General features: G+C 43.4%; 1 protein-coding gene across 1 annotated transcript in view; it reads left to right on the top strand.

The window, feature by feature from the left end:
• Nucleotides 1–24703, top strand: part of SPATA48 (spermatogenesis associated 48) — a 49100-nt gene that overhangs the window by 6217 nt on the left and 18180 nt on the right. Inside the window, exons 4-9 of the mRNA XM_025206102.1 lie at nt 4608–4705; nt 6277–6350; nt 10321–10459; nt 16115–16182; nt 16827–16868; nt 17932–18039. Coding sequence (XP_025061887.1) covers nt 4608–4705; nt 6277–6350; nt 10321–10459; nt 16115–16182; nt 16827–16868; nt 17932–18039 — 529 coding nt within the window. The remainder of the gene's footprint in view (nt 1–4607; nt 4706–6276; nt 6351–10320; nt 10460–16114; nt 16183–16826; nt 16869–17931; nt 18040–24703) is intronic.

Here is a 24703-nt window from a genome sequence, read left to right as displayed (position 1 = left end):
CAACTGAGATGACCTGGCTGCAAGTATGAAGGTGGTTGGGAATTTGGGAGAAAGTGATAATGTTATTTACAATATTTACCAGAGTAACCTCCCCTCCAAGCTGATCTGGGTGTGGGGCAGGCTTCAAACATCGTGTCTCCCCATCTCCTATCGATCCAGGAGCTGCTGGATTGGGAGTTCCAACTGATCCTGTCCCATGCAATGATGTAGATGCCTACCTGGTCGAACGTTTTATCCTGCCATCAAGAAGAAAGGGAAGAGGGGACACCCAGAGTTAACAAAAAAATAATAAAGTCAAATATTTGTAGTAAAAAGAGCAAGCCTGTCTGTTTACTCACCCAAGGACTCATAGTTTATATAGTTCACAATCTCTGCAGCATATAAACAGTGTTAACTAATAATAGAATACTGCCTTCTGGTACTAACCAAAAATCTGTTTTTGGCAGCACATGTACTTACACATTTCAATGTATGCTGTATAATTGTTTAACGGCATGCTTCCTAATAATCCTGTAAGCAGCTCATCCAGAAAGTGCTGCATCAAAATCAAAGTAATCCCTCAAGGGCTCTCTATTACTAGTAAAACCAATTGTATTTCCTCCAGGGATTTGATAATTTATGATCTGCGAAGTTATATATATTCATCGTGTGATAGCTTTTCACCATTGCCAAGTAGGGGAGAAATTCTTTGCTTGTTTAACAGCCTCATTTCTTCTATGTGGCTTCATTTGTAATCAACCTTTGCAGTTTAAGATACTGTTTTTATTTTGTTTCTTTGTGAAATCAGTTTCAGTGGCTGAGTTTAATCTTGAAATGGTTCCATAGGAAAAGAGAAACGAAAGAGCGAGTGAGTGGTGGGACATATTTATTTTTCTGTTACACAAATCAAATTTGACAAAGAGCTGAAACAAACGATAAAGTTTAAACCTAGGTTCACAGCCACCTAATAAGGGGGTGTAACAGTAACAGCATCCAGCCCCCACTGAAATAAACACTAGCTCTCCCATTAACCACAAGTGGATAAGGTCATGCCTTTAATGTACAATGCATAGCCTTAATGAGAGGATGCAGTGTTGACAACTCATGTCATTTTGGTGTTTTTATAAAGCTTCTGCTCCTGGTTTTATGCAAGTAAGCACAAATCTCAGTTTTCACATTAAAAAAAATAGGAAATGTTTACTTCTCTTGGTGCCTAAGAACTTGAAAATGTGACCCAAGTATACCCTCAAGGGATGCTGGCGCAGAAACCAAAAGATAAATTAAAATGCACCCAAATTTATAATTGCCATAAATCCCTGCTTTGTAAGAGTTTAGGGACTAATTTCAAATAATAAGTCAACTTGTTCTTGGTAGTTAATGTGATATAAAACCAAGCCAGCGAGTTCCCAATCTTGACAGGAGCAATCAGAGCATGCTGCCTTCAATCCTGCAGGATGGACAAGGCTACAGGGGGAAATTGCAAGCTGAGAAACTCGACCCCAGGGCAAAAATTAATATGACTATGCTGAATCTCTCTGTTGAAACCAGAAGGAGAAAGGACAGTTAGAAGATTAATTATTCCAGCAGCAGGATGCAGGTGTCAACATAGCAAATTATAATGTACTGTGATAGAGCAGAGGTCCCTGAAAATTCATATGTCCAATTATTAAAGCAAATGTAAAATTAGAGCTGTGTCCTTATAAGACATGCAGGCAGCACAGCTGTCATACTTATTTTATACATACAGCATGAGGAATAACTCCTGCAACATTTGGCCTTTAATCAATGAGCCTATGGAACGGTGTTTTAGTACTGTATAACCACTGGAGGAACCTACTTATAATACATCTGCATGTCTGCTTCTTGCCTGTAGAGGGCAGTAATACACATGTACTGTCTATATACACAACTAATACAGCTTTATAGGAATGAAAACAACATCAGAAAGCTTCTTAATGGGCGTATTAGGCTTGTATCATCCCAGGCAGCATTCTAAGTTCACACAAGGCTGAGGCAAATTGAGGATGCAGTTGTGAACTTTTAAGTGACCCACATCTGCTTGTTTTTGAGACATTTCTCAACAGGCTTCTTTTACTTGACAATGATTTATTTGAAAAAACATTAACTGGGGGCATCTCCATGAGATGCTTACTGTGGAGTTGCCTAATTAGCTCCGCAGTAAAGCGTCTACATGTATGGAGCTGTTAGGCCAGAGCAAACTAATTAACTCCACTGTAGGTTAGTACTACCCAACATAGGTAGTATCCTACAGCGGAATTACTTACTCCACCACAATGCACATGTAGATGCTGTCTGGGACTGGCTGGGGTACAAGGCTGCTACAGTGCAGTTGCTGCCTACTGGTTAGTCCTGCACTGTGTCACCCTCATGCCCGAGCCAGCTCCTCCATCGTAGGCTGAGTCAGGGGAGCAGCTCCAGGCTGGCAGACTGACTCCCCACGGCCCCTGCCAACCAGGGCTGTGCCACCCTGGCCTAACATGCTGCAGTGCCAGGCACATGTGTAAACACTGCACCCAAGAGCAATAAATGCCGGAATGAACTGCACCAGGGTTTATTCAGATGCACTAATTGCAAATGTAGATGCACCCACTATTTAAAACAGCCTAAAATGAGGTCAGCGGTAGCTGTTGGATACTCAGACCTTTTGAAAATCAGGATGCTGACTTAACAGCCTAAATACTGAAGGCTTAGTTTCATTTCCTTTTCTGAAAAATCTTGGCCTTGTGATTTAAGCTGTTTTATTAACCCTGGTCATATTCAAAGGACTATTTGTTTCTGGGGAAGACCTGACTTGAACTATTGCTAGATACAGCGGCTCATATATTCTTGGTACTAAATACATTATAATAAGCTTTGTATTCATTGGATAACCTTGATAATTGTGCCAGAGTCAGGAGAAAAGAGTACAGAGAGAAAATTTGATCCCTTCAAATTTGAGGGCTAGATCCAGACATGTGGAATTTGTGGCACCGCAGATCTTTTTGTGGTGCCACAAAATGCATGCATTGCACATTAAACCACACACGATGATGCTAATTTGCAGCGCCAAGGCAAAATTGGACACTGGGATTTCCTGGTAGTAAAAAAAAAAATATGCAGAAGAGAAAAGCAGTGCCAAAAAGGTCTGGGCTGGCTGCTCCCCTGTCTCCATGTGCCTCAGTGTGGAGACTCCCCCAGAGCTCCCCCACCTCAAGGCACACTGTGCCCCAGCCAACTGCTTTGTGGCTGACTAGGGTGCAGTGTACCTCAGCACAGGAGCTCCACAGTGGATTCCCTCCTCCTCCTCCCCACACAGCACGTGGAGCAGCAGGACAGAGTGTCCTGCAGCAAAGTTCGTAGGCAGGGGCATGCACTGGGGCACAAAGTAGCGGCACAAATTTGTGCCTCTATTGTTTGTGCTGCTGCAAGCATACACCTCTGCTCATGTGGCTATGGCTGAGAGGGGCAACTATAATGAGGGTGAGAGATGGTATGAGAGGGGAGTATTCTCATAGCACAGACAGAACTGTGCTGTGACTGCCTACCAGCTACACCTTTTGAAAAGTATACCTCTCAGAATCAGCAAAAAACAGACTGCTTCATAAAGGTATTACTGCATGGACACTGTGCACAGCTTACAACGCAATCCTCTGTATATTGAAATGCATGCTTTTCATTTGATAACTGTACAAGAACCTAGGTAGTTTCAGCAATGTGGCATGTGATGACTCTTTTCAGTTGTATTAGTGCAATTGTATTATAATTACTGATTGGGATATTTTTCTTGCATGCATTAAATAAGGTAACTTTATTTTCATTGATAACACATCATATTCTGATATTAGGGCCAAATCAGCTCCATGTATTTTTAATTTATTTTGGTGCAAGTCTGTAAATCTCTCTGAGGTTCTAGAAATGGGTGAATGAATATAGTTTTATGGTTTTCATGATAACATATAGACTACAGTACAACCTCATTATAATAAATCTATTTATAACAAAATCCAAACCTCCACTTTTAACAGTCCCACCACAGGAGTTAATTTTTTCATTGTGATTATGCAACAAATTGTAATCATAGAATCATATAAAATTAGGGTTGGAAGGGACCTCAGGAGGCCATCTAATCAAACCCCCCCAGGAATGTCCCCAACTATATCACCCCAGCCAAGGCTTTGTCTAGCTGGGTCTTGAAAACCTCCAAGGATGGAAATTGCACCACCTCTCTGGCTAACCTGTTCCAGTGTTTTACTACCCTCCTAGTAAGAAAATTCTTCCTAATATCTAACCTAAACTTCCCTTGCTGCAACTTGAGACCGTTTGCTCCTTGTTCTATCATCTTCTGCTGAGAACGGCCTAGCTCCATCTTCTTTTGACCCTGCGCCCCCTTTCAGGTATTTGAAGGCTACTATTAAATCCCCTCTCAGTCTCCTCTTCTCCAGACTAAATAAGCCCAGTTCCCTTGAGAAATTTACTAACGGTATTATAGCAAACATCTTGTTTTAATGAACTTCTTTCCCATGCATATATGGTTTTGTTATAAAAAATGCATATTATATATGCTTTCATTTAGTTTAGCAAATTGTTGCTTTAAAATGATTCACACAGTATCAAGTCCTTTCTTTCAGGGTGGACAAGTCCAGTGAAAGTTACTCCTGCTCCACTTAAACAAAATGATGCCATTCCAATACATAAATGTGCATTTCACGTGGACCCAAACCTTAAGGTAATGTGTCTGATGCTACTTGTTTTAATGATTATTCAAACCTGGATTCTAGAAAACATTTTTAAGATTTCTAATCTGCACAGTGGTTTCCATTTAAAATAATTTTTGCCAACTATTGTCATGTAATGATGGCATCTGAGAATACTACGTCAATTTCTTTGCCCAATTAGAGTGAAAGAAGCACTGTGTTTCAGATGAGTGCGTACTATTTAGTTAAAATAAAATGCTCACTTTGCAATAGTGAACACTGCCTCTGATGTTTTGCAAAATCTTTTTGTTGCATCTTTAAATCCTGCATAAATCAATCAAGGGGCAATTATGCAGTCAGCTACATATAGTCCTGTTCCTTAATTGAGGCTCTAGATCAGCATTTCTTAACCTGTGGGTCGTGACTGAAAAGTAGGTCACAAAAATCAGTGTTGCAGACAAACTTTAGAAATAGATCAACAAACTTTGAAAACAGATTCTCCTTTAAAGGAGAAAAATGTGGGAAAACAGGGCTTTTCCCTTGCAGGCTGGCAGAGTTCCAGCCTGCAAGGGACTGCTTGTGGCCTCCCTGCCCACCACTCCACAATCCCTACCCCCCCCACACACTTGGGTGCTGGTGCCTGGGGGTGGGGGCTGCGGATCAGCAGTGAAGGGCACTGGGTTGGGACTGGCCATCAGTGTTTACAAATGAGCCCTAGTACAAAAAAGGTTGAGAACCACTGGTTTAGATGATAGTGTGAGATTTGATTTGCAGACTACATGAATATTAATAGTTGTGTAATATGAATATATATGTCGACATACCCACACTAGAGATAGAGAAAGGGCAAAGATTTGAGATTTCAGAGAGATGCATCTAGTATAAAAATACCCCTCTGCAGTGGTGCTCAGCCTTCGGGACCCACAGGTCAGATGAGTGGCATGGGGCCAGTCCACAGGTCAGATCCTGTAGGCAGGTTTGGTCTGCGGGCCAGATCCAGATTGATCCGTGGGCCAGATCAATCTACAGGATTGATCCAGCATGCAGGACTGTGTCATCCAGCTGTGGGGATCTGCAGAGGTCCAGACATTTGGCAGTGAGGGAGTGGTAGCAACATTATCTGAGGCCTCTTCTAGAGCCAGACCTACGGGAAGCTCAGTGGGTTAGATGACAGAGTCTCAAGAGCCAGAGTTTGAGTACCACTGCCCTCATGCGATAGTTACTCCCCCTTTGGGGTCTGAAAAAATGAATGCATCTAAGGCAACCTCCTGATAGCACTGTTTCTAAAAGGAGATGATTCTTATTCTTCTACATTGTCATTGAACCCATTGACTTTTTCTGTTCCCATGTTTAAAGTTACTTACATGCTTAAGTCCATTGTTGAAGTGGAACACAAGAGTGGAAGTTTGACTTTTGAAAAAAGAGTGTAAAATTGCTTATTCCACATTTTGATATAAAGGACAAATTCAACTTCCACCAAAACAGACCTCTCAGCTCATCTCCCCTCTGCCCCCCCAAAACTCAGTTTCATGTGTGTTTGCGGCATTGCATGAACTATTTTTTGCACTCTACCATATGCTGTACCACATTATATTTTCTATAGAAATCAAGTGACCCTTCTGCAAATTGGAGAGAAGAAAAAGCAAGGGACTATTTCTATCACTCAAGTACCCAAAGGTGAAAACTCTTTTTCATGAAGAGATTATTTTACTTCATTGTCATCATCTGCCTTTATGCAGCTTTCAGGAGCTGTACATTTAAGTGGGGGAGTGCAGTTCAGCAAAACTGAACTACTGGGGTTAGGAGGAGTTACTCATTCTGTACCAGGACACTGGGGGCTAATTTGTTAATCTTCCAAGTAGGGAACAAGATCAGTTCTGAATGACAGCTGTCTTTCAATCTATGTCATAATACCCATTTCCTTCAGTGCCAATTATGGGACAGTTTTATTACATATAATTCTAGACTGCTTATTTCCCTTAAAACAAAATAAGCATATTTGTTTCACCCATCATCTGTGTTTGTCACAGAATGGTCTCTTCCCATCCATTTTTTGCTGTTGCAAAAATCAGAGAATTTAAAAGAAGGATCCATTTTGATCATGGTTCTATTTTAATATGACAAAGCAATAATTTATGGTTCAGCCTCTATGTGTGGGTAATAGTGATTTCAATATTCATTACACTAGGAGTTACTTTATCCACATACATTAGAAATTCTTAAGTGTCCTCCAGCTTTGTTAAGAACTTTCTTCCCTAGAATGTGAATAGTGTTTTTACTGAAAACAGGGTGTTTCTACACAAGACTCTTTACTCGAAATTAGATGCTTACCGTGCAGTAATTGGCTCTAATTATGAGTAAATTTGCTACCTGTAAATACAAGTAGCAAATTTACTCTCGATTACTTACTGTGCAGTAGCGCATGTGTAGATGCCTGACCAGGAGCACACTTGCTGCTGGGCAGCAAGGGGCAGGAGATTGCTCCCTACCCCCAGGAGATGCTTGCTGCCAGGGCAGTCTCCGCCACCAGATCTCGGGTGGGGTCAATGTCCCCCTTCCCCAGCAGTAGGGAGCTCCCAGCCCCTGGCCTGTGATCACAATCGTGGGGCTGGCCATCTCCTAGCCCAAGCTCCACGGTCATGGTGCCAGTGCTGAGAGATTCTTCTCTCCCAGCCCAAGATGCACAGTTTCAGGGCCAGTGCTGGGAGATCCTTATCTCCCAATGCTGGCCCCACAACCATGAAACTGGCATTGGGAGATAAGGAAAGATCTCCTAGCCCCAGCCCTCCAACTGTGGAGCTCAGGCTGGGAGATAAGGATCTATCTGTGCCGGCCGCATGACCATGGAGCTGGCGCTGGGAGATAAGGATCTCCCATCCCTGACCCCACAATCACAGAGCAGGGCCTGGGAGCTGCCTTCTGCCAGGGCAGGGGGACATTGTTCCCACCCGGGCTGCTGTAGTGGAGTCCGCCTCAGCAGCAGGGAACAATGTTCCAGCCTCCACCAAGAGACAGCTGTCTCCTGGCCCTGTGTTCCCTGCCAGCCCCTGGGCTAGCACCCAGCGGGAACCTAGAGCTACCCCTGGCTGGTGCAGGGGCCCCGCGCAGGGCTGGCAGGGGAGGGAGCAGATTCCTGCCGTAAGCATCAAATTCACTCCTGAGTCCCTGCACTTGTAGATTTGTGCCCAGGAGAGTTTACTCTAGAGTAAACTGATCCTGGATTATTTGCACATGTAGACGTGTCCACAATGCACTAGTTATAGTCTAAATAAATACATCTTTACTCAGTACTAAAAATGCAACACAGTTGTTTCACAGATCCTGGCAGCCAGAATTGGATGCCATAGGTCAAGCTGATGGGACACACCAGGCATCCCATGCTGTAGATGATAACATGCACATAAGTCAGCAGGAGGGGAGAGAAGGGCAGTAGTTCTGTCCTGCAACCTAAAGTCAAAAACATAAAATCCGAGTAGGCCACTGTGTCAGCTTTATTTCAGAATGCTGCACCCCTTCCTTGTGTATTCACTCAGGGTCATCACAGAAGACTGTGATAATTAGAACTCGGATCAGAACCTGGGAATCACCAGCCCAGTGATTTGGGTTAACCACAGTAAATACCAGTGGAAAGTCTGCAGTGGTTGTTTCATAGCAGTTTCTATCTGGAAACTCCCAGCACTTGCAAGAACCATAGCCTCTTTACTGAGGCAGGAAAAGATTAAATGATCCCTGTATCTACACAAAGCTTAGACATGGGATTTGAAATGAGGACTCTTGGCTGAGGTATTGAAAGCTATTCCACCTCACTGCCTGGATGCATCACAGAGATCTTCCTGTACTATAGCTTTTTTCTTTGTGAAATTTGCTTAATGGTATTTAGGCACATTGTTATCTGTAGGATCCAAAGCACTTGGCAAATATGGATACCAATGAGTACCTCCATTATACAGATTGTGCCCCATGCCTGTGGTATACAGACTTCCTTCATTCCAAAGAGGCAAGTCATGCCACATCAATATCATGTCTGGCAGTTTTGCAGCTAGTTCTTAACCACCTTGCTGCACTGCACCCTATCCATAGCTCTTTCTGAAAAAATGCAGCCAATAATACTTTCCAATTTCAAAGCAGTTTCTGTTTGTGTGTGTAAAGATGGCATGCAATATGAGCATACTGAGGTTGCTTCCAAACACCTAGATCCGGTTTTTTTAATGATACATTGTGAGTCCTCTTTTTTCAACAAGCCTTTCCATAAGTCTCAGTTTAAACAGTCCTTTTCTTCCAAAACTTCTACCAGCTTCCCCCCCAAAAAGTCATACCCCAAGAGGACTTTTGAACTCCTGAAGTGAGAGGTGCCAGGGACTTTTCATATGAAACTGTTGCAGGGCACTAAGGTGTGCCTGCTCCTTTAAGAGCAGAAACTGCCTAGAGAGAGGGCCTTAGGAGCCAGGCAGAAACCCCACAGGTGCAGGTTGCTGTGGCAGCAGGCTAACGAGGGAATTAGCCTGCACCTGCACCCAGTCAGCTGACCAGAAGAAGGCAGAGCCCTGGGCACATATAAGCTCCAGGGTTGGGACTGAAGGCAGTTTGTGGTGTTGTTTTTAACCCGGTAGACTGGCTGAGGTTATTGGGGAAGGAGAAGGCCTCATAGAAGCAGAGTCAAGAGCCCAGCACCAGAGAGGGCCCAGTGACAGGGGCTGCGGAGAGCCCAACGCCAGAGAGTGCACGGTGACAGGGGCTGCGGAGAGCCCAGCACCAGGGAAGGGGTGTAGACAGAGGCCAAGGGCCCAGTGACGACAGGAGGCCAAGCTAGACTAAGGCCTCAGAGGGACAACATTTGAATTCCACCTGCGAGGCATGGGCTGTGGTAAAGGGGCAGTTTTGGAGCCATGCATCTAGCCCATAAGGCTCAGGGTGTCTCAAGAGGCATGGACTTTGAGTAAGTCCTGGTAAGGGATCCAAGGACAGCAGGATTTAGTTGGGTTCTGCAGGACCATGACCACACAATCTCATGGGCAGCCTCCCACTTTACTATTTCAAATAGTAAGACATGGCAGGCAAGATTAGAAGGCACCCACAGGGGGAAGCTGGCACAGTTACAGGGCCCTAAAGACATCACAGCTGTCTCTAGGGACCCCACCCCATGATAAAAACTTTAAGGCAGACGCATGTTTTTCAGAGAGATATTGTGGCTAAATAGTTAACGTTTGTCACTGTCATCTCAGTATTATGTTCTGCTCCCAGGCTTTGCTGGAAAGGGTAGGACCTTATTAAGACTAACTGCAGAAGAGGTTGAATTAGAAGATCTCCTGGCTCCATTGAATTCTCCTCCCCAGGAGTAAAGGGTTATATAGTAAGATAAGGATGACCCTTTTTGCTTGCTTCCACATCTCTCCAGTGCTCTCTCTGGGGGCACTCATCTGTACAGATCATTCTTTTTCCCTGATCCTTAAGAAATAAATCACATTTCTTGTGCCATCATTTTACCAGACTGTTAGGAGTTCCATTACAAAATTCAGTCTACATACAGAAGGTGCATTTTAATCCCCTAAATTGATATCATTCTGTACGCTAGTTGTAAATGTCAGTCCATATACAATCTATAATTATTGTTTTAAAACATTTTTCTTTTCTTTTCTTAATGGTCTAGAGCGTATGAAGAAGTTCCCTGGGATAATATGTTACAGCCCAAAATTCCACCTCCAGAATCAACAGTAGAAAAGATGGCTGATCCCATCTCACCATGTTTTACAATTAAGAGATATTATCCTGTGCCAGATATAAGCCAAGTCAGTATACTTTTTATGACAGTTTGTGGGGTTTCTTGTATACTAATGGGACACACCACAAATTACAGTACATAGGACATATGTATCCATATGTTTTAATTAGAGGTAGCTCCAAACCATGACCATATATCCAAATGCTCCAGTAGTTTGGAAAAATTTGGATCTTGATCCTAGCCTTATAGTTCAAGACTGTCTTTTGTTTCAGGGCTTCATTTCTAACAAACAAAAGATTTAGTAAATGCAGTTGCATGCTAGAAGAGCCATTTATTGCAAATCCAGTGCTCACTGAGGCCAATGAGAGTGTTTTCATCAAAGCTGGTCAGAAATTGTTTTTTATTCAGTAACAAGTTCATAAAAAGATGTTTCCACTAACATTTTCCATTCCAAAATGGAGACAGTATCTATATGATGGACAATAAAGATGTGTCATGCCCAGATGCTCATCTGTAAGTCTGAGTTTTGTGACCACGTTATCTCTTTCAAGATGCATCCCTAGCTTACCTCATGATGTGAGGAAACAGTTGCATCAAAAGACCCCTCTGGCTGTGGTCCATAACAGTAGTCTAATTGTGATATCCACCCTCCAGGGGATATGAGAAAATCCAGCAACAGTTCCCATGAAGGACCAGGGTTCTAAATATATAGAACTTGTCTCAATGACTCAGGAGGCCTTTTCCAATCTTTTGTCCCTACATTCGCATCTTGTTTTTCAAAGAAAAACCAAAAATTTTCACAGAATTTAGGTATTTCCTTGGAAGAATTCTGCTTGACAAACACCCAGTTTTCCATTAAAAACAATTTTGACAGAAAATATTTGACCAGTCCTACTTCTATTGATTTCATCATACACTGGCCTGCGGCCATTGACTTCTCTCTCCTGTATTTTTATAGGACAAGATATTTTAGAAATAAAATGTATAATATAATATTAAAAACATTTTTCCTTTAGCTGAGAATAAGAGAGTTAGTGAGGTAGGGTTAGATGGTTCAGGCTATTGATTTTGAAATATAGAGACTTATACCTCTGTCACCTCTTTAAATGGGGCTCAGGTTGGTGAAAGAAAGTGTTGCTAATTGATAACTACTCTGTAGCCTGTCTGATTTAGGTTGGTGGTTCCCATTTAGTTTCCTGCAGAGAAAAGTTCCCATTAAAAAATGCTGTTACAGGTAATGGTAATGGGCACCTTTGGTAGCCATTTTAACAGAGGTGAAGAATTGAGTGAGTATGATGATTGCACTATTATCTCATCCCTCCAAAAAGTCGATGGGCAGAATGAGAAATTTCCTCCAGCTCCCAGCACTGCTGCCAACCCTCTTCCCTTGCTCCCCTGCCCAGCTCCCCCGCTGAGAAGAGCCCAGTGCCACCCTTGGCCTCAGCCCACAGCGGCAGCCTGCCCTCACCCCGCACACAGATCCTGGGGTACATGCCTCCTGTGGGGTGTGCACAGCAGCAGGAGCTGCCCCCTCTGCCCAACGAGCTGCTTGGAGCTCTGTCCTGCACGCTGCCCTGGCTGGGCAGCACCTGCCTCTGCCCCAGTCCCACTCCCTCCCTCACCACAGGGGCCTTGATCTGCCCCCTCCCACACCCCTTCCCCCACAACAGACTTACCAGCTGGATGCTGCTCTTCTAGCTGCCGGGCTGGCCGTATGCATGCAGCGGCTGTGCATATGCATGCGGCATTTATCAGCAATATTATCGGCCACGTCAGCCAAAAAAAACTGATTGCTAATAATGTCAATTTTCCTTTATTTGTGCCAATATGATATGGACCGAAGCATCAGTGCACCTCTGTTAATTAATACTGTGTTTATTGAATGTAATTATTTACTTTAACATCATATTTTCTCGTATACAACATACTCTTTTTCCCAGAACAAGCTGGTGGAAACTGCAGTGAGCATACTGCTCAGTGGGCACATCTACACAAGACGCTTACTGAGCAGTAGCCTAATAACACTGCAGAGTAGCATGTCAATTAAAAACCATGTTAATACACTACTGTGCAGTGTTATTAAGCTACTATGCAGGAAGTATAAAAAAACAAAACCGTGTGCCAGCACTAGTGTGCTGTAATGCAAGTTACCATGCATTGAATTAGTACTTGGTTAACCAAATACTAAACTTAATGTGTAGTAACTAGGGTGTATTAATGAATGTGTAGCCACCCCCAGTGTGCAGGAAACTGAGGCTAGGTACAGACATTCAAAAAACCTGAGGTGGAATCAATTAAACCTTTGCAGGTTTCTGTAAGGTTAGTTCAGGAGTGAACAGAACACACATTCATCCTGTGGTTGTTGGGGGGCATGCAGACTGCTGCACTGACTGAGGCCAGCAGGTTGAAGGTGCTCCTGCCTGCTAGAGAATGCCTAGATTGGCTTCCAACTCTATGCAGCAGAAGCCTCAGTTCTTCCCCACAACTCGTGCCTGGCTGAAGCTGACAGCTCACCACAGGCAGGAGGCAAGGCTGGGGACAGAGGCTTTGCTGACTCAGCTCTGACACCTCGGGGGGTGGAACACACTGAGAGCTCAGCTAGAGCAGCAGAGCTGGGAGCGAGTGCTAACACAGCTCCCTGTTAGGGGGATTAGCAGGGGCTCCAAAGGTGCCTGGGATACCAGCAGATGGCACCTAACATGAATCAGTAGGGGATCTGGTACAGAAATTTGCACTGGTGTAACCTAAATTAATTAAGTTTTTGCGTGCACATTGATCCAGATCTATCTTAAACTGGGTTCCATCATTTTTAAATCAGTCTGTGTGTGATGCACTTCTGTTCTGTTATGGGTATAGACTAATTTTTGGTCACTTATACCAGTTTATGTGTAATGTCCAGGGATCCTGGTTTTTGCTATTTGAAAATCCCAAATTCTCTGATAAAATGCAAATTCTCTGATTAAAAAAACCCAAATCCATGTTTTTCCTCAATGAAAATGAAACACCACTGTATACATAGGTATCAGTTGAACACAGTATTTTATTTTTGTTTATATTTACAATTTTAAAGCAATTTGAAAGCCTACCAGTACCTCAATCATTATAATAAAATACATTCTAAATACCTATTTAGAGTATTTATTCAAAGTACCTATTTTGGTGTTTGATTTAGGATTTTTTATCATGGAAACTCAGAGCTCCCCCTGCCCTCTTTGTCACCAGGATGCGGATCCAGCTGCCTCTCTGTCCCCCGCTGCTTTGTGGTGCTGAGCACCCTATATGCCGGTGTCCTGTCCCAGCCCTGCTGATGCCCCTCACTCCCAACCTGCAGCCCCCTGGCCCTGCTGGTGCCTTTCACTCACAGCCTGCTGCTCCCCACCCCCAGCATGTAAGGAAGGGAGCGGGGAGTGGGGGCACTGGGGGAGGGGGGCACATGCCCCTCCAGATTTCTGTCCCACAGTGGGGTGCGGGGCTACAGCCAGGCTGGACCAGCTCTAGGTAGGAACTGCCTCCACGGCCCAGTGGGCAAAACCTGTGTGGTAGGGAACACTGTGCTGCCATGGCCACCAAACTGAGGCACTCCCATCCAGCCCAGCAGCAGCAGGGGACACAACTCCAGCACTGCTGCTGTGCCTTACCATGGTGGCATGGCACTCCTGCCTATGCCACATCCCACCCCACACATGCACATGGCGCCCCTGGACTCCACTCCCCCTGCCCCAGCCCCCCAGCTGGAACTCTGCCAACCTGCAAGGAGAAACCCACAGTTTCCCAGTTTTTCTCCTTTAAAGGAGAAAAATCTATGTTTTTCCTCAACAAATGGAAAACCCAGATTCCTGATAATGTCTGTACCTGGCCCAAGAAGTATGATGAGAACAATTTCTGCCATTTATAGGCAAAAGTAAAAGTAACATTTGCACCTGACTCAGAAGGAGCAGAAAAATGGTTCTTTGGTTCACTGGCTTCTGCTACGCAGTTACTTAATACAAGGAAAGATCTGCTTTCCCCTTCATTCTGCCTTTCAGAAACAAGGTGTGTATTAAATTCTGGGGCACATTGTATGTGAGAAAATATGGTAGTTAAAAGTGTTTTATGACTACTGCTGTCACACTCTAAACAATAACTGAGGACAGATAAAACTGTTTCTTATAGCAAATCCCCTCTATTTTTTTGAGGAAAGGAGGAAGAGAAACACAGTTCAGTTTGAAAAGTTCCAGTGTGTTAAAAACTTCATTGGCTTTTCATTAAATGTAATCATTTCTTTTCAAAAAGGTTAAACACTATAATCTTTGTCTGGTTTCCAGACTTTCCTGTTTCTACTAAGCCTCATTAATGATATTTTGAAAAGTAAGGCTCCGTCCTGCAAACAGGTTAATCTTTATCTTTGAGCATATCCAAGCGAGGATCAGTGCATAAATATGTCAAGCTAACTTAATTAAGGTAGTCCATGTGTCAAGGAGTATTTGTCATGGATCATGCATCTTTCAAGGGAAGCTCTTCCTCAGGACTTCTCAAGAAGCATATTTACTCAGTCTTTCTCCTTCAGGGCCCCTGTCCTGGTGTGGCTTTTCAGGGGGCGAGCCTTTGACTTGACACTGGTTCCTCTCTGGCTTCCCCAGTGATTTGTAGCACACCCATTGCAAAGAGCTCCTTCTTTTTGGTCAGTCCTGGGATTACCAAGTCCCAAAATACACCAAAGGCTCTCCAGGTATTTTGGGACTCCCCGGAAAGAGGCCTTTATTTGCTCTCCCTCCTTCAGGATCCCCTGAAGCTGACCTTGGTGTGACTTTGCAGGGGGCAAGCTTCTGCTTTTGAGATGCAGGCTTTTCTCTGTCCCTGACTTTACTGGTGATCCATAGCAGTCTTGCCTCAAAGAGCTCTCCTTCTTTTTGGTTAGCTCCTGGAAAAATCTGATGATTGGCAGTCCCCAGAAGAACTTGGCTGTCCTTTTGACCCATTTAATTCAGGTTGGCTTGAAACACCTGGAAAGCTGCCCCTGGGACCCAGCAATCCTATGATGCTTGGAGGTCCAGGGTCACCAAATGCTCCAGAAAATGCAAAGGGTATGATGATACTTCCCCCCTGTACCTAAGACTACTTTATCAGCACTCCATAGTGCCCGCACTTCAAAGAGCTCTTTTTTTTGGTCAGCTCCCAAGAAGACAAGGTAGACTTGTCTCAAGGTGGGTTTTCTTCTTCAAAGAAGTGGGGGCACAGTGTCAGCATCCCAGATAGTACAGCAGACAGCTCAGTCCCAAACAGTCTTTGTTGTGCCACTGCAGTTCCCACCGTCTTTCCTTGGACCTTACTCTGTCCTTCCTTGAATTATTTCTTTCTCTCCAGCAATCTGCCCTCCCTAGGACTACCCTTCCTCCCCTCAGCTCACTCAGAGCCTCCCTTTCTCTTCTCAGCCCAACCCGTCACCCTTGCAACAAAACTGCCACAAAAGCATAGCATTTAGCACAGGGACTAACAGTCACCCAATAAAATTAAACATAATGCCATGTGGAACTAATCAGGGAGTAGTCTCTGTAGCTTGCTGTCAGGCCTGGACTGCCATCTCCCCGGGGTGAAAAGGGCATCTATAATGTCCTACTTGTGAAACTATTTGCAGCAACTATGTTCATCAACTGTGAGCCTGCCAAAGTGTTCCCCACCAGCCCACAGGCTAAAACTCAGTCCATTTAGCCTCTTTATCACAGCAGTCTTATTTTAATTCTAGTCCGTTGGAGGCCTCTGGGACAGATTTCAAACAAGATGTTTTACCTCACCGCAGAAACCAATTGATTTGTAAGTTTCTCTCTTGGTACATTTTAATGGCAAATGTCTGAGTCTTTTCAGCACTGTGATTCTGTTCTGTTTATGACATAGTTTGATTTTTCAGGTATGAAGTTATATAAATAACATGTTTGCTGATCATCTGAGTTAATGGTGACTCCTGTTCACTTCACAAATATACTGTAACCCAGGATATCACAATATTTTGATTTAAAAGTCAGGGTTTTTCAGAAGAGTTAAACATGAAAACTAGCCTGGAAATAAGCCAGCTGTCCCCCACCTTCCTCAAGTTCTTTGAACCTCAGCCCCCCTTCCCTCCCAACAGGTTTTGCCTGGGATGCAAGCCCCAACTGTTATGTCCCTGAATCATTCCACAGAATTGGGCTTTGGAAAGCTGGGGCTCTACCTGCTAAACATTGGCAAAAATGTGAGCCAAACCCCCTGCAAAAATCCTTTTCTTTTCCTTTCCTATGCATCCTCTCAAAATCAAAGCTCTGACTTCCCTCTGCCATGTTTGCAAGTCCTCAAAAACGTATCTCTCAGTAGCTCCCTCTTTTTTTTCCTGTCAGCTGCATAAAGTCTGCTTAACATAGTAGTCTGTAACTTACTGAGGAAAGAAAGATGTAACTAATTTGTTTTGTATTTATTCTTACCAGTGTAAGCCCAAGCTCTCGCACTCAGCACATCCCTCTCTACACGTAAGTAAAGTTTTTTGCTATATCATCCATTTTGCAATTTTGATTTAGTTCAGCCTGTTTTTTTTTCCCTGCAGGCTTGTAGCTTGACGATAAGATGTGATCTGCTTTTACAGATTTTTTCTTGAGGCAATGGACATATCCACAACCTGACAGCAACTTGTCCCTGCAAAGACATTCCCAATCAGGCTCTGCTTACATGCTCCAAGTGCACAAATAGACTGGTGAAGATGTTCCAGGGACATCACTCCATGGCTTATCTTGAGACCTCATAAGGTCCTACAGCTCCAGTTAAGGCTCTGATATGGTGCTGGGGCCGGGAGAGACATCCAGCTCCCATCTTCTGCAGCACACCACAGCACATTGGAGTCTTCAAGGGCTCGTAATCTAAATAAAATGTGTTTTATTTAGATCATGGTAAGCATTACTGTGCAACTGCTGAGAGAACTTTCTAACTCACAGTAAGACTTATTACAATCTAAATCAAACATGTCCTAAGTGTAAAGTGCTACAGGGTCTTTACAAGTGTATTCCCATGTTTGGAGCATGCAACTAGGAGCAGAGAGGGGAGCTGTTCAGCACCATCTCTGTTGGGACATGCTGTCATTGTGTGGCTATCCCCAGTGAGTGTGTCTGTCCTCTGATTAAGCTGGTGTAATGCAGCAGACGTCAGTAGCATTTGTCCTGATTTACAGTACTGTAAACTGAGAATCAGGCTCCTTTGTGTCTTCTTTGCAAACATATCTTACTCTAGCATAGCATAACAGATACAGAACTAAATGGAGAGGACAGATGTTTGTCACATTATTGCCTGCTTCCCTGAAAATCATCACTATGCATATGTAATGAAGTTATCTTTAATTATATGCTGCTAGTACAGTGTGTATGTGTCTTTATCTTGGGATGTGTGTAGATATAGGATAGTTTGTCTCCATTTTTTTTTCTTCTTGTGGATGACTTTAAATAAATAACTGTAATCTTGGAGTGCAGAGTACGGCCCAGCTGTCTCAACCAGATATCTTATGGATAATGTACATGTCTTTGCTTTTCCTTTTTGTTCAAATAGTGGCTGTATTGGTGCTGAGAATTCGGAAGACACAGACAATGCCAGTGTAGACTTGATCACTCTTACCAATGTTCGGACTTCGAAACCTCGCTACACAACCACCTCCCAGTATGTTGCTTTTATACCTTCCCTTTTTATATGATAACTGTTTGAGAGTTGGTTATGAAGAAAAACATTTTTAAAAGTCCAAGGCTCTGTGGAAAAGGGAATAGGATTGTCCCTGTCCTGGGTGGAGGTATTTGAAAGATGGGAACTATTGTGTTTGCAAGTACTTAGAAAAGTTGTTGAAGTCACCAAGGGCTGAGTCAGTGAAAGAAGATCCCTTGACATCAGTGGCCATGATATGATATCAGGCCTACACAGATCAATGCAGTTGAGTCAGCTTACAGAGCCATTCCAGCTGGCTGTGCAAAATGTAGTCACACAAGCTATTTGTAAGATGAGTAGAGATTTCTGCAGCAGGATGATCTAGTGTAGTTTGATTAAATTCTATTCTGCATGTTCATGTTGGAGTATTTTACTTACTTGTGGCATACACATAGTTAGGCTAGCTATAAATTCATCATGGAATCCTAGGTCATAAAGCTTGGCATTACTGCTGTTTTAGGCTGAGGCAGTGTCACAGTTTTCAGTAGAGCTACGCTACTGGAAAAACGAGTGACACAGCAGTGAAACAGATCTTTAACCTAGAAAAAGATTAACTTAGCAATCGTATTTACCCACCTAGAATCATAAGGCAGGGAGGGATTTTAAGGGTCATCTGGTCTTATCCCCTGTACAAAAACAGGATGTACTGTTCCTAAATCACCCAAGGGCAATGCCTATTCTGACCCTTCTGGAAAACCTATACTGTTCAGCATGTTCTTTGTGGTTTCTTTTCTTCTCTTATCAAATTTTATTCTTCTTTTAAGACATCCAAATCAAACTTCCTTTAATGCAACTGTGGCTGGAACTGTCTTAATCAGTATTTAATCAGTACATGAGGAAAAATAAAGTTAGGTTGACATCTGCATTTTTATTACAATTTATTTAAAATCATTAATTTAATTACAGTAGAAGACTTTTTGTTTTCATTGATTAAAGAAACTCCTAAATATTTTGAAAAATATAGTCTGGTGTTTGAGAATCATTAGGACAAGATCATTCTGTACATATGCATCTTATTGTTGTCCCACTGCTGAACAATTGCTGGGTATTGCAGGTTAATTTCCTGTGGAGGAAAAACAAAGAGCCTAAGTATTTTTTTTTTTACGCTATGCATACCAGTCCTTGAAGAGAGGTAGCCAGATAACATATATATGGATACCCACCAGTGCTACATTCTTAGGCCGCAAGAGTTGACTGTAATTACGGAGGTCCTATTTAACAGAGACCAGATTGTCCTTCTGTTTGCAACTGCTTCCACAAAAGGAAACACATCACAAAATTAACAAGAATACACCATTTCTTCAAAGACCAAACATTGTTTGCATGCTCATAAAAATAACTTTTTATACTGTTTATAACAGCACCTCCTGGTGGCTCCTGGTGTGATAATATGACTTAGTAGGGCTAACGGAAACCTGGTGGGATTCATCCCATGACTGGGCGGTACATTTTGAGGGTTATAGAGGGTTATAGATTGTACAGAAAGGACAGGGTGGGGAAAAAAGGGGGAGGGGTTGCGCTCTATGTCAATGAGCAATATACATCGACCCTCATCAAGACGGAATCCAAGGATGAGGAAGTAGAAGGATTGTGGGTTAGGCTACATGGGGGGCAAGGAGAAAGGGATTTGCTGGTAGGGGTCTGCTACAGACCCCTACATCAAGGGGAAGAAATGGATTCGGGGCTCTTGAGGCAGCTCTCGGAGACCATAAAAGCTAAAGAGGCGGTAGTCATGGGGGACCTAAACTACCCAGACATCTGCTGGGAGACACAGACGGCAAAGTCCCACCGCTCACGCAGGTTTCTAACCTGTGTACAGGAAGTGGGGTCCCACAGGGTTCGGTCCTTGGACCGATACTCTTTAATGTCTTCATCAGTGACTTGGACGAGGGAATGAAATGTACTCTGTCCAAGTTTGCAGATGACACAAAGCTATGGGGAGATGTGGACACGCCGGAGGGCAGGGAACAGCTGCAAGCAGATCTGGACAGGTTGGACAAGTGGGCAGAAAACAACAGAATGCAGTTCAACAAGGAGAAATGCAAAGTGCTGCACCTAGGGAGGAAAAATGTCCAGCACACCTACAGCCTAGGGAATGACCTGCTGGGTAGCATGGAAGTGGAAAGGGATCTGGGAGTCCTAGTGAACTCCAAGATGAACATGAGTCGGCAGTGTGACGAAGCCATCAAAAAAGCCAATGGCACTTTATCGTGCATCAGCAGATGCATGACGAATAGGTCCAAGGAGGTGATACTTCCCCTCTATCGGGCACTGGTCAGATCGCAGTTGGAGTACTGCGTGCAATTCTGGGTGCCGCACTTCAAGAGGGATGCAGATAACCTGGAGAGGGTCCAGAGAAGGGCCACTCGTATGGTTAAGGGCTTGCAGACCAAGCCCTACGAGGAGAGACTAGAAAAACTGGACCTTTTCAGCCTCTGCAAGAGAAAGTTGAGAGGCGACCTTGTGGCTGCCTATAAGTTCATCACGGGGCCACAGAAGGGAATTGGTGAGTATTTATTCACCAAGGCGCCCCCAGGGGTTACAAGAAATAATGGCTACAAGCTAGCAGAGAGCAGATTTAGATTGGACATTAGGAAGAACTTCTTCACAGTTAGAGTGGCCAAGGTCTGGAACAGGCTCCCAAGGGAGGTGGTGCTCTCCCCTACCCTCGGGGTCTTCAAGAGGAGGTTAGATAGGCATCTAGCTGGGGTCATCTAGACCCAGTACTCTTTCCTGCATGTGCAGGGAGTCGGACTCGATGATCTATTGAGGTCCCTTCCGACCCTAACATCTATGAATCTATGAATATCAAAGCAGCCTCTAGAAAAGATGATTGGTACATACCAAAACAGATGCAAAAATAGTCAAATGGTAGAAAATGGACATCCCACACATATTCTATATTATGACTTCGATGCATATGAGTTAGTGCATAAGTATCAAATCTGATATTTGTCACATTTTTCTCTTTGAACTAAATACATTTCTTCTGAAAGTATTTTAGTATCTGTTAAATCTTTTCTCCCTATTCCCTGAAAATTACCAAAGCAATGCACTGTACCTATGTTATCCTTTTCTTTTTTTTTTTCCTTTTATTTTTTTTGTAGCATTCAATTGATAAAATACATTTGATATAGAAATATGCTAAGGAAAAAAGGAGGATGCATGTAATAATGTAACAAATAAATAAATAATTTAAGATAACGATCTGAGTCCATATGCTCTTCTCAGCTCTTTGTTGATATCCATGATGCTAGATTTTCATGCCACATGTTATATTTGTAAGTCTAATAGTATCTGCCCATGTGAAACTTAACCTTATCATGAAGACATTGGGAGCTATAAAGTATCTATGATAATACCTATGGACTACTGTACCTCTGTACTGTACTGTCCATGAGTTATTGGCTATGGCACAGATCTGAAAGAGAGAAAACAAATTATGTTGTTTGCTCTGCAGCTAGGTTCTCAAGGAAGACATAGCTCAGGTGCCTGCTGTGTACTGAAATTCTCAGCCCTGCCTTAGGCTCCCAGTCTACCAACATGTTGCACAGGAGAGTTAGGTGCCTAAAAAACAAGATCCACAAAAATCAGCAGGCTGAGGAAGAAGCTAAAATAATCAGTAGAAATGCTGAGAGGGGAAAGGGTTAAATATTAATTATAAAGCCACAGAGGGAAAGAGAAAATATTTCTTTGGTGTAAAGCCTTGAGCACTCAGCTGGGAGATGGAACTGTCAGGGTTGAATTCATGTTCCAGTGAATATTTACCTATTTACATGAAGTGGAACTGTGTTAACGGGAGGAATTAAGAGAAATCTATGCTTGGAAACCCTGCAGGCCAGTAGTTAGGACCATGTCCCAATAAATGAAAGATTTGGGGTTAAAATCCTTGCTTCAAATTAGGAAAAAAGGAAATTTTAGTCAGGTATCTTCTGTCTCCTGAGGAGTGCTGTAAGTAGCAGGGTATTGGAGGGGAACACTACCACCTCCTCACACCCTTAGCTTTTTGGGGTAGACATGCTCTGTGCTTATCTAAAGGACTAAGCCCAGCAGGTAAAATAGGTGGGAGAAAGGCCTAGCTTATGGGTACTGATGTCACTTATGCATGAGGTAGATGTAAGCAGTTCTGCATGTGCTCAGAGACAGAAATGTACCCTTCAGTGGGACTTCACTTCCTGACATTTATGAGTGTGGGACTCTTGGTTCCAGCTAAATGCAGGTTCTGTGAATCCCAGTGACACCTACACTTCAGACTTGGCCAGGAACAGTAGCAGTTGGGAACCTAAGTTCTGCTTTTGCTGTAGCTTCTTGGCCCCTGGGGAGAGTCCCTAAAAAGATGACTAACATAGGAATCAAGGACCTAACCTCTTTAGGCACTTTTGTTAACCCCACTAGATGCATGTCTGTATCTTTGGTTGCTTAATACCTTTCTAAATATAGTTCTTGAGGTCTGACCCAAGGTCCACTAAGTTATAGATTATGCCAGCTGGCTCATTTTTTGTACAAGTGGGTTCTCATTTTGGATACTTGGTTTCTGAGTTCCCAGCTTTTAATACCTAATGACTGATGTTAAAGGGGCTGAGAATCCACTACTTCTGGGGAGTTCAGAAAGGACATTTCATAGATTTCATAGACATTAGGGTCTGGAAGGGACCTTGTGAGATCATCGAATCCAGCCTCCCTGCCAGAGGCAGGAAGTCTGCAGGGATCAGATGATCCCAGTAAGATAAACTCCAAATGCCTTTTGAATGAGTCTAGAGTAGGTGCTTGCACCACCTCCAGGGGGAGTCTGTTCCAGGCCTTGGAGACACAAACTGTAAAAAAGTTTTTCCTTGTATCGAGTCTGAATCAGCCTTCTAGAAGTGTGTGGCTGTTAGACCTAGTTATCCCTTGGGGAGCCCTGGTGCACAACTGTTCTCCCAGATCCTGATGCACCCCCCTTATATACTTATAGGCAGCCACCAAGTACACCCTGAGCCTTCTCCTTGCCTGGCTGAAGAGTCTCATGTCCCTCAGCCTCTCCATGTAAGGCTTGCTCTCTTGGCCTTTGATCAAATGGGTGGCTCTCCTCTGGACTCTCTTGAGCTTATCCACATCTCACCTGAAGTGGGGGGCCCAAAACTGGATGCAGTACTCCAGCTGCGACCTCACGAGCTTTCAAATATCTTGGCCATAGGGCGTGCTATGATGTCTGCCAGCTCTTTTAAGACTCTGGGGTGTAATCTGTCCGGGCCTGCGGACTTATGGATGTCAAGCCTCTCAAGGTGTTCTCTCACTTGATTTACATCAGTTGTGGGCCCATCTCCCGAGTTCTGGTTGCTTTACGTCCTGTCTGACAGTATGACCCCCTTGGGTGGGTAGAAAACTGATGCAAAGTAATCATTTAGAAGACTGGCGTCAGCTGCCCCATTTGATCTTGCAGGGGGCCAATACATTAGTGATGTTAGTCTAAAATCAGGCAGAAGGCAGGGCAGGTTGGCACCTTAGGGTGCATATACACATGCTAACTTTCTGACAGTTAAGCCGACTTAGCTTTTTTAAATCAACTTAACTGTCAGAGTGCACACACCTATGTGGAGCAGAGTCAACTTAAATGCAGCACAAGATAATACACCTCTGAGGTGTATGAGTCACATTAGTTAAGTTGACTTAGCTCACAAGACGGCCATCACCATGTCAAGGAACTGTAAGTGTGTGTGGTCTAATGTGGCTTAACTTAAATTGACTTAGTTAAGTCACCTTATTTTAAGTCAATTGAGTATGTGTGTACGTACCCTTAGGGCATCTTCAGACATTATCCGGGGTGAGGGAACCTTCATTAAAGCAGCTCTTGGGAGCCGCTGTAATTAAAACGCCCACAGTGTCTTGTGTATTCAACATCCATGCTTCAAAATGGCAGTGAGGGTGCTTTAACTAAAGCTCATTTGAGCTTGGGCCTACAAAGTTAGGGGCTACGATCCAAAGTACACTGAAGTTGAAGGAAATCTTTTCAATGACTTTAAGCTATGGATCACGGTCAGGCTGAGCAACAGAAGTTCCTAATCATTTAAATAAGAGCATGGATGTGCATCACTTCTGAAAATAAAATTTTTCATTACCTCCATAATATGGATATAGATATTTCACGTTAAATGCTGAAGTTAACATTTGGCATTTCTATAGACCATAAACTAGTCACAGGGGTGGGCAATTATTTCAGGTGGAGGTCCGCTTACTGAGTTTTGGCAAGCCATCGAGGGCCACGTGTCAGGCAGCCAGGGGAAGAGAAACATTAATTTTCTAAATGTTTTAGGGGCCTCACGGGCTGGATAGAATGGCCTGGCAGGCCGCATCTGGACTGCAGGCCACATTTTGCCTACCCCTGAATTTTGTTAGTAGTAGTATGTAATACTGTAACAGGAATAATAACAACAACAATATTATTGTTGTTATCACCTTAAAACAGTAAATCCTTAAAGGCAAAGATTACAGGAGATATTTCTGTCTCTAGTGGGTTATGGAATAGAGAAAATCCCACACAATTTACTGATTCGTTTTGATGCACTGGCTGGGGGAGTAGTTAGCTGATTGCACGATTTCACAATGATTACACACTTAATTTATACAACACAATTTTATTTTAAAA

This window comes from Alligator sinensis, unplaced genomic scaffold (genome assembly GCF_000455745.1).
Source record: "Alligator sinensis unplaced genomic scaffold, ASM45574v1 scaffold796_1, whole genome shotgun sequence".
In the NCBI taxonomy this organism is placed as follows: domain Eukaryota; kingdom Metazoa; phylum Chordata; order Crocodylia; family Alligatoridae; genus Alligator; species Alligator sinensis.
The sequence above is the reverse complement of the archived record's forward strand: the minus strand, read 5'-3'. Positions and strand labels throughout refer to the sequence as shown.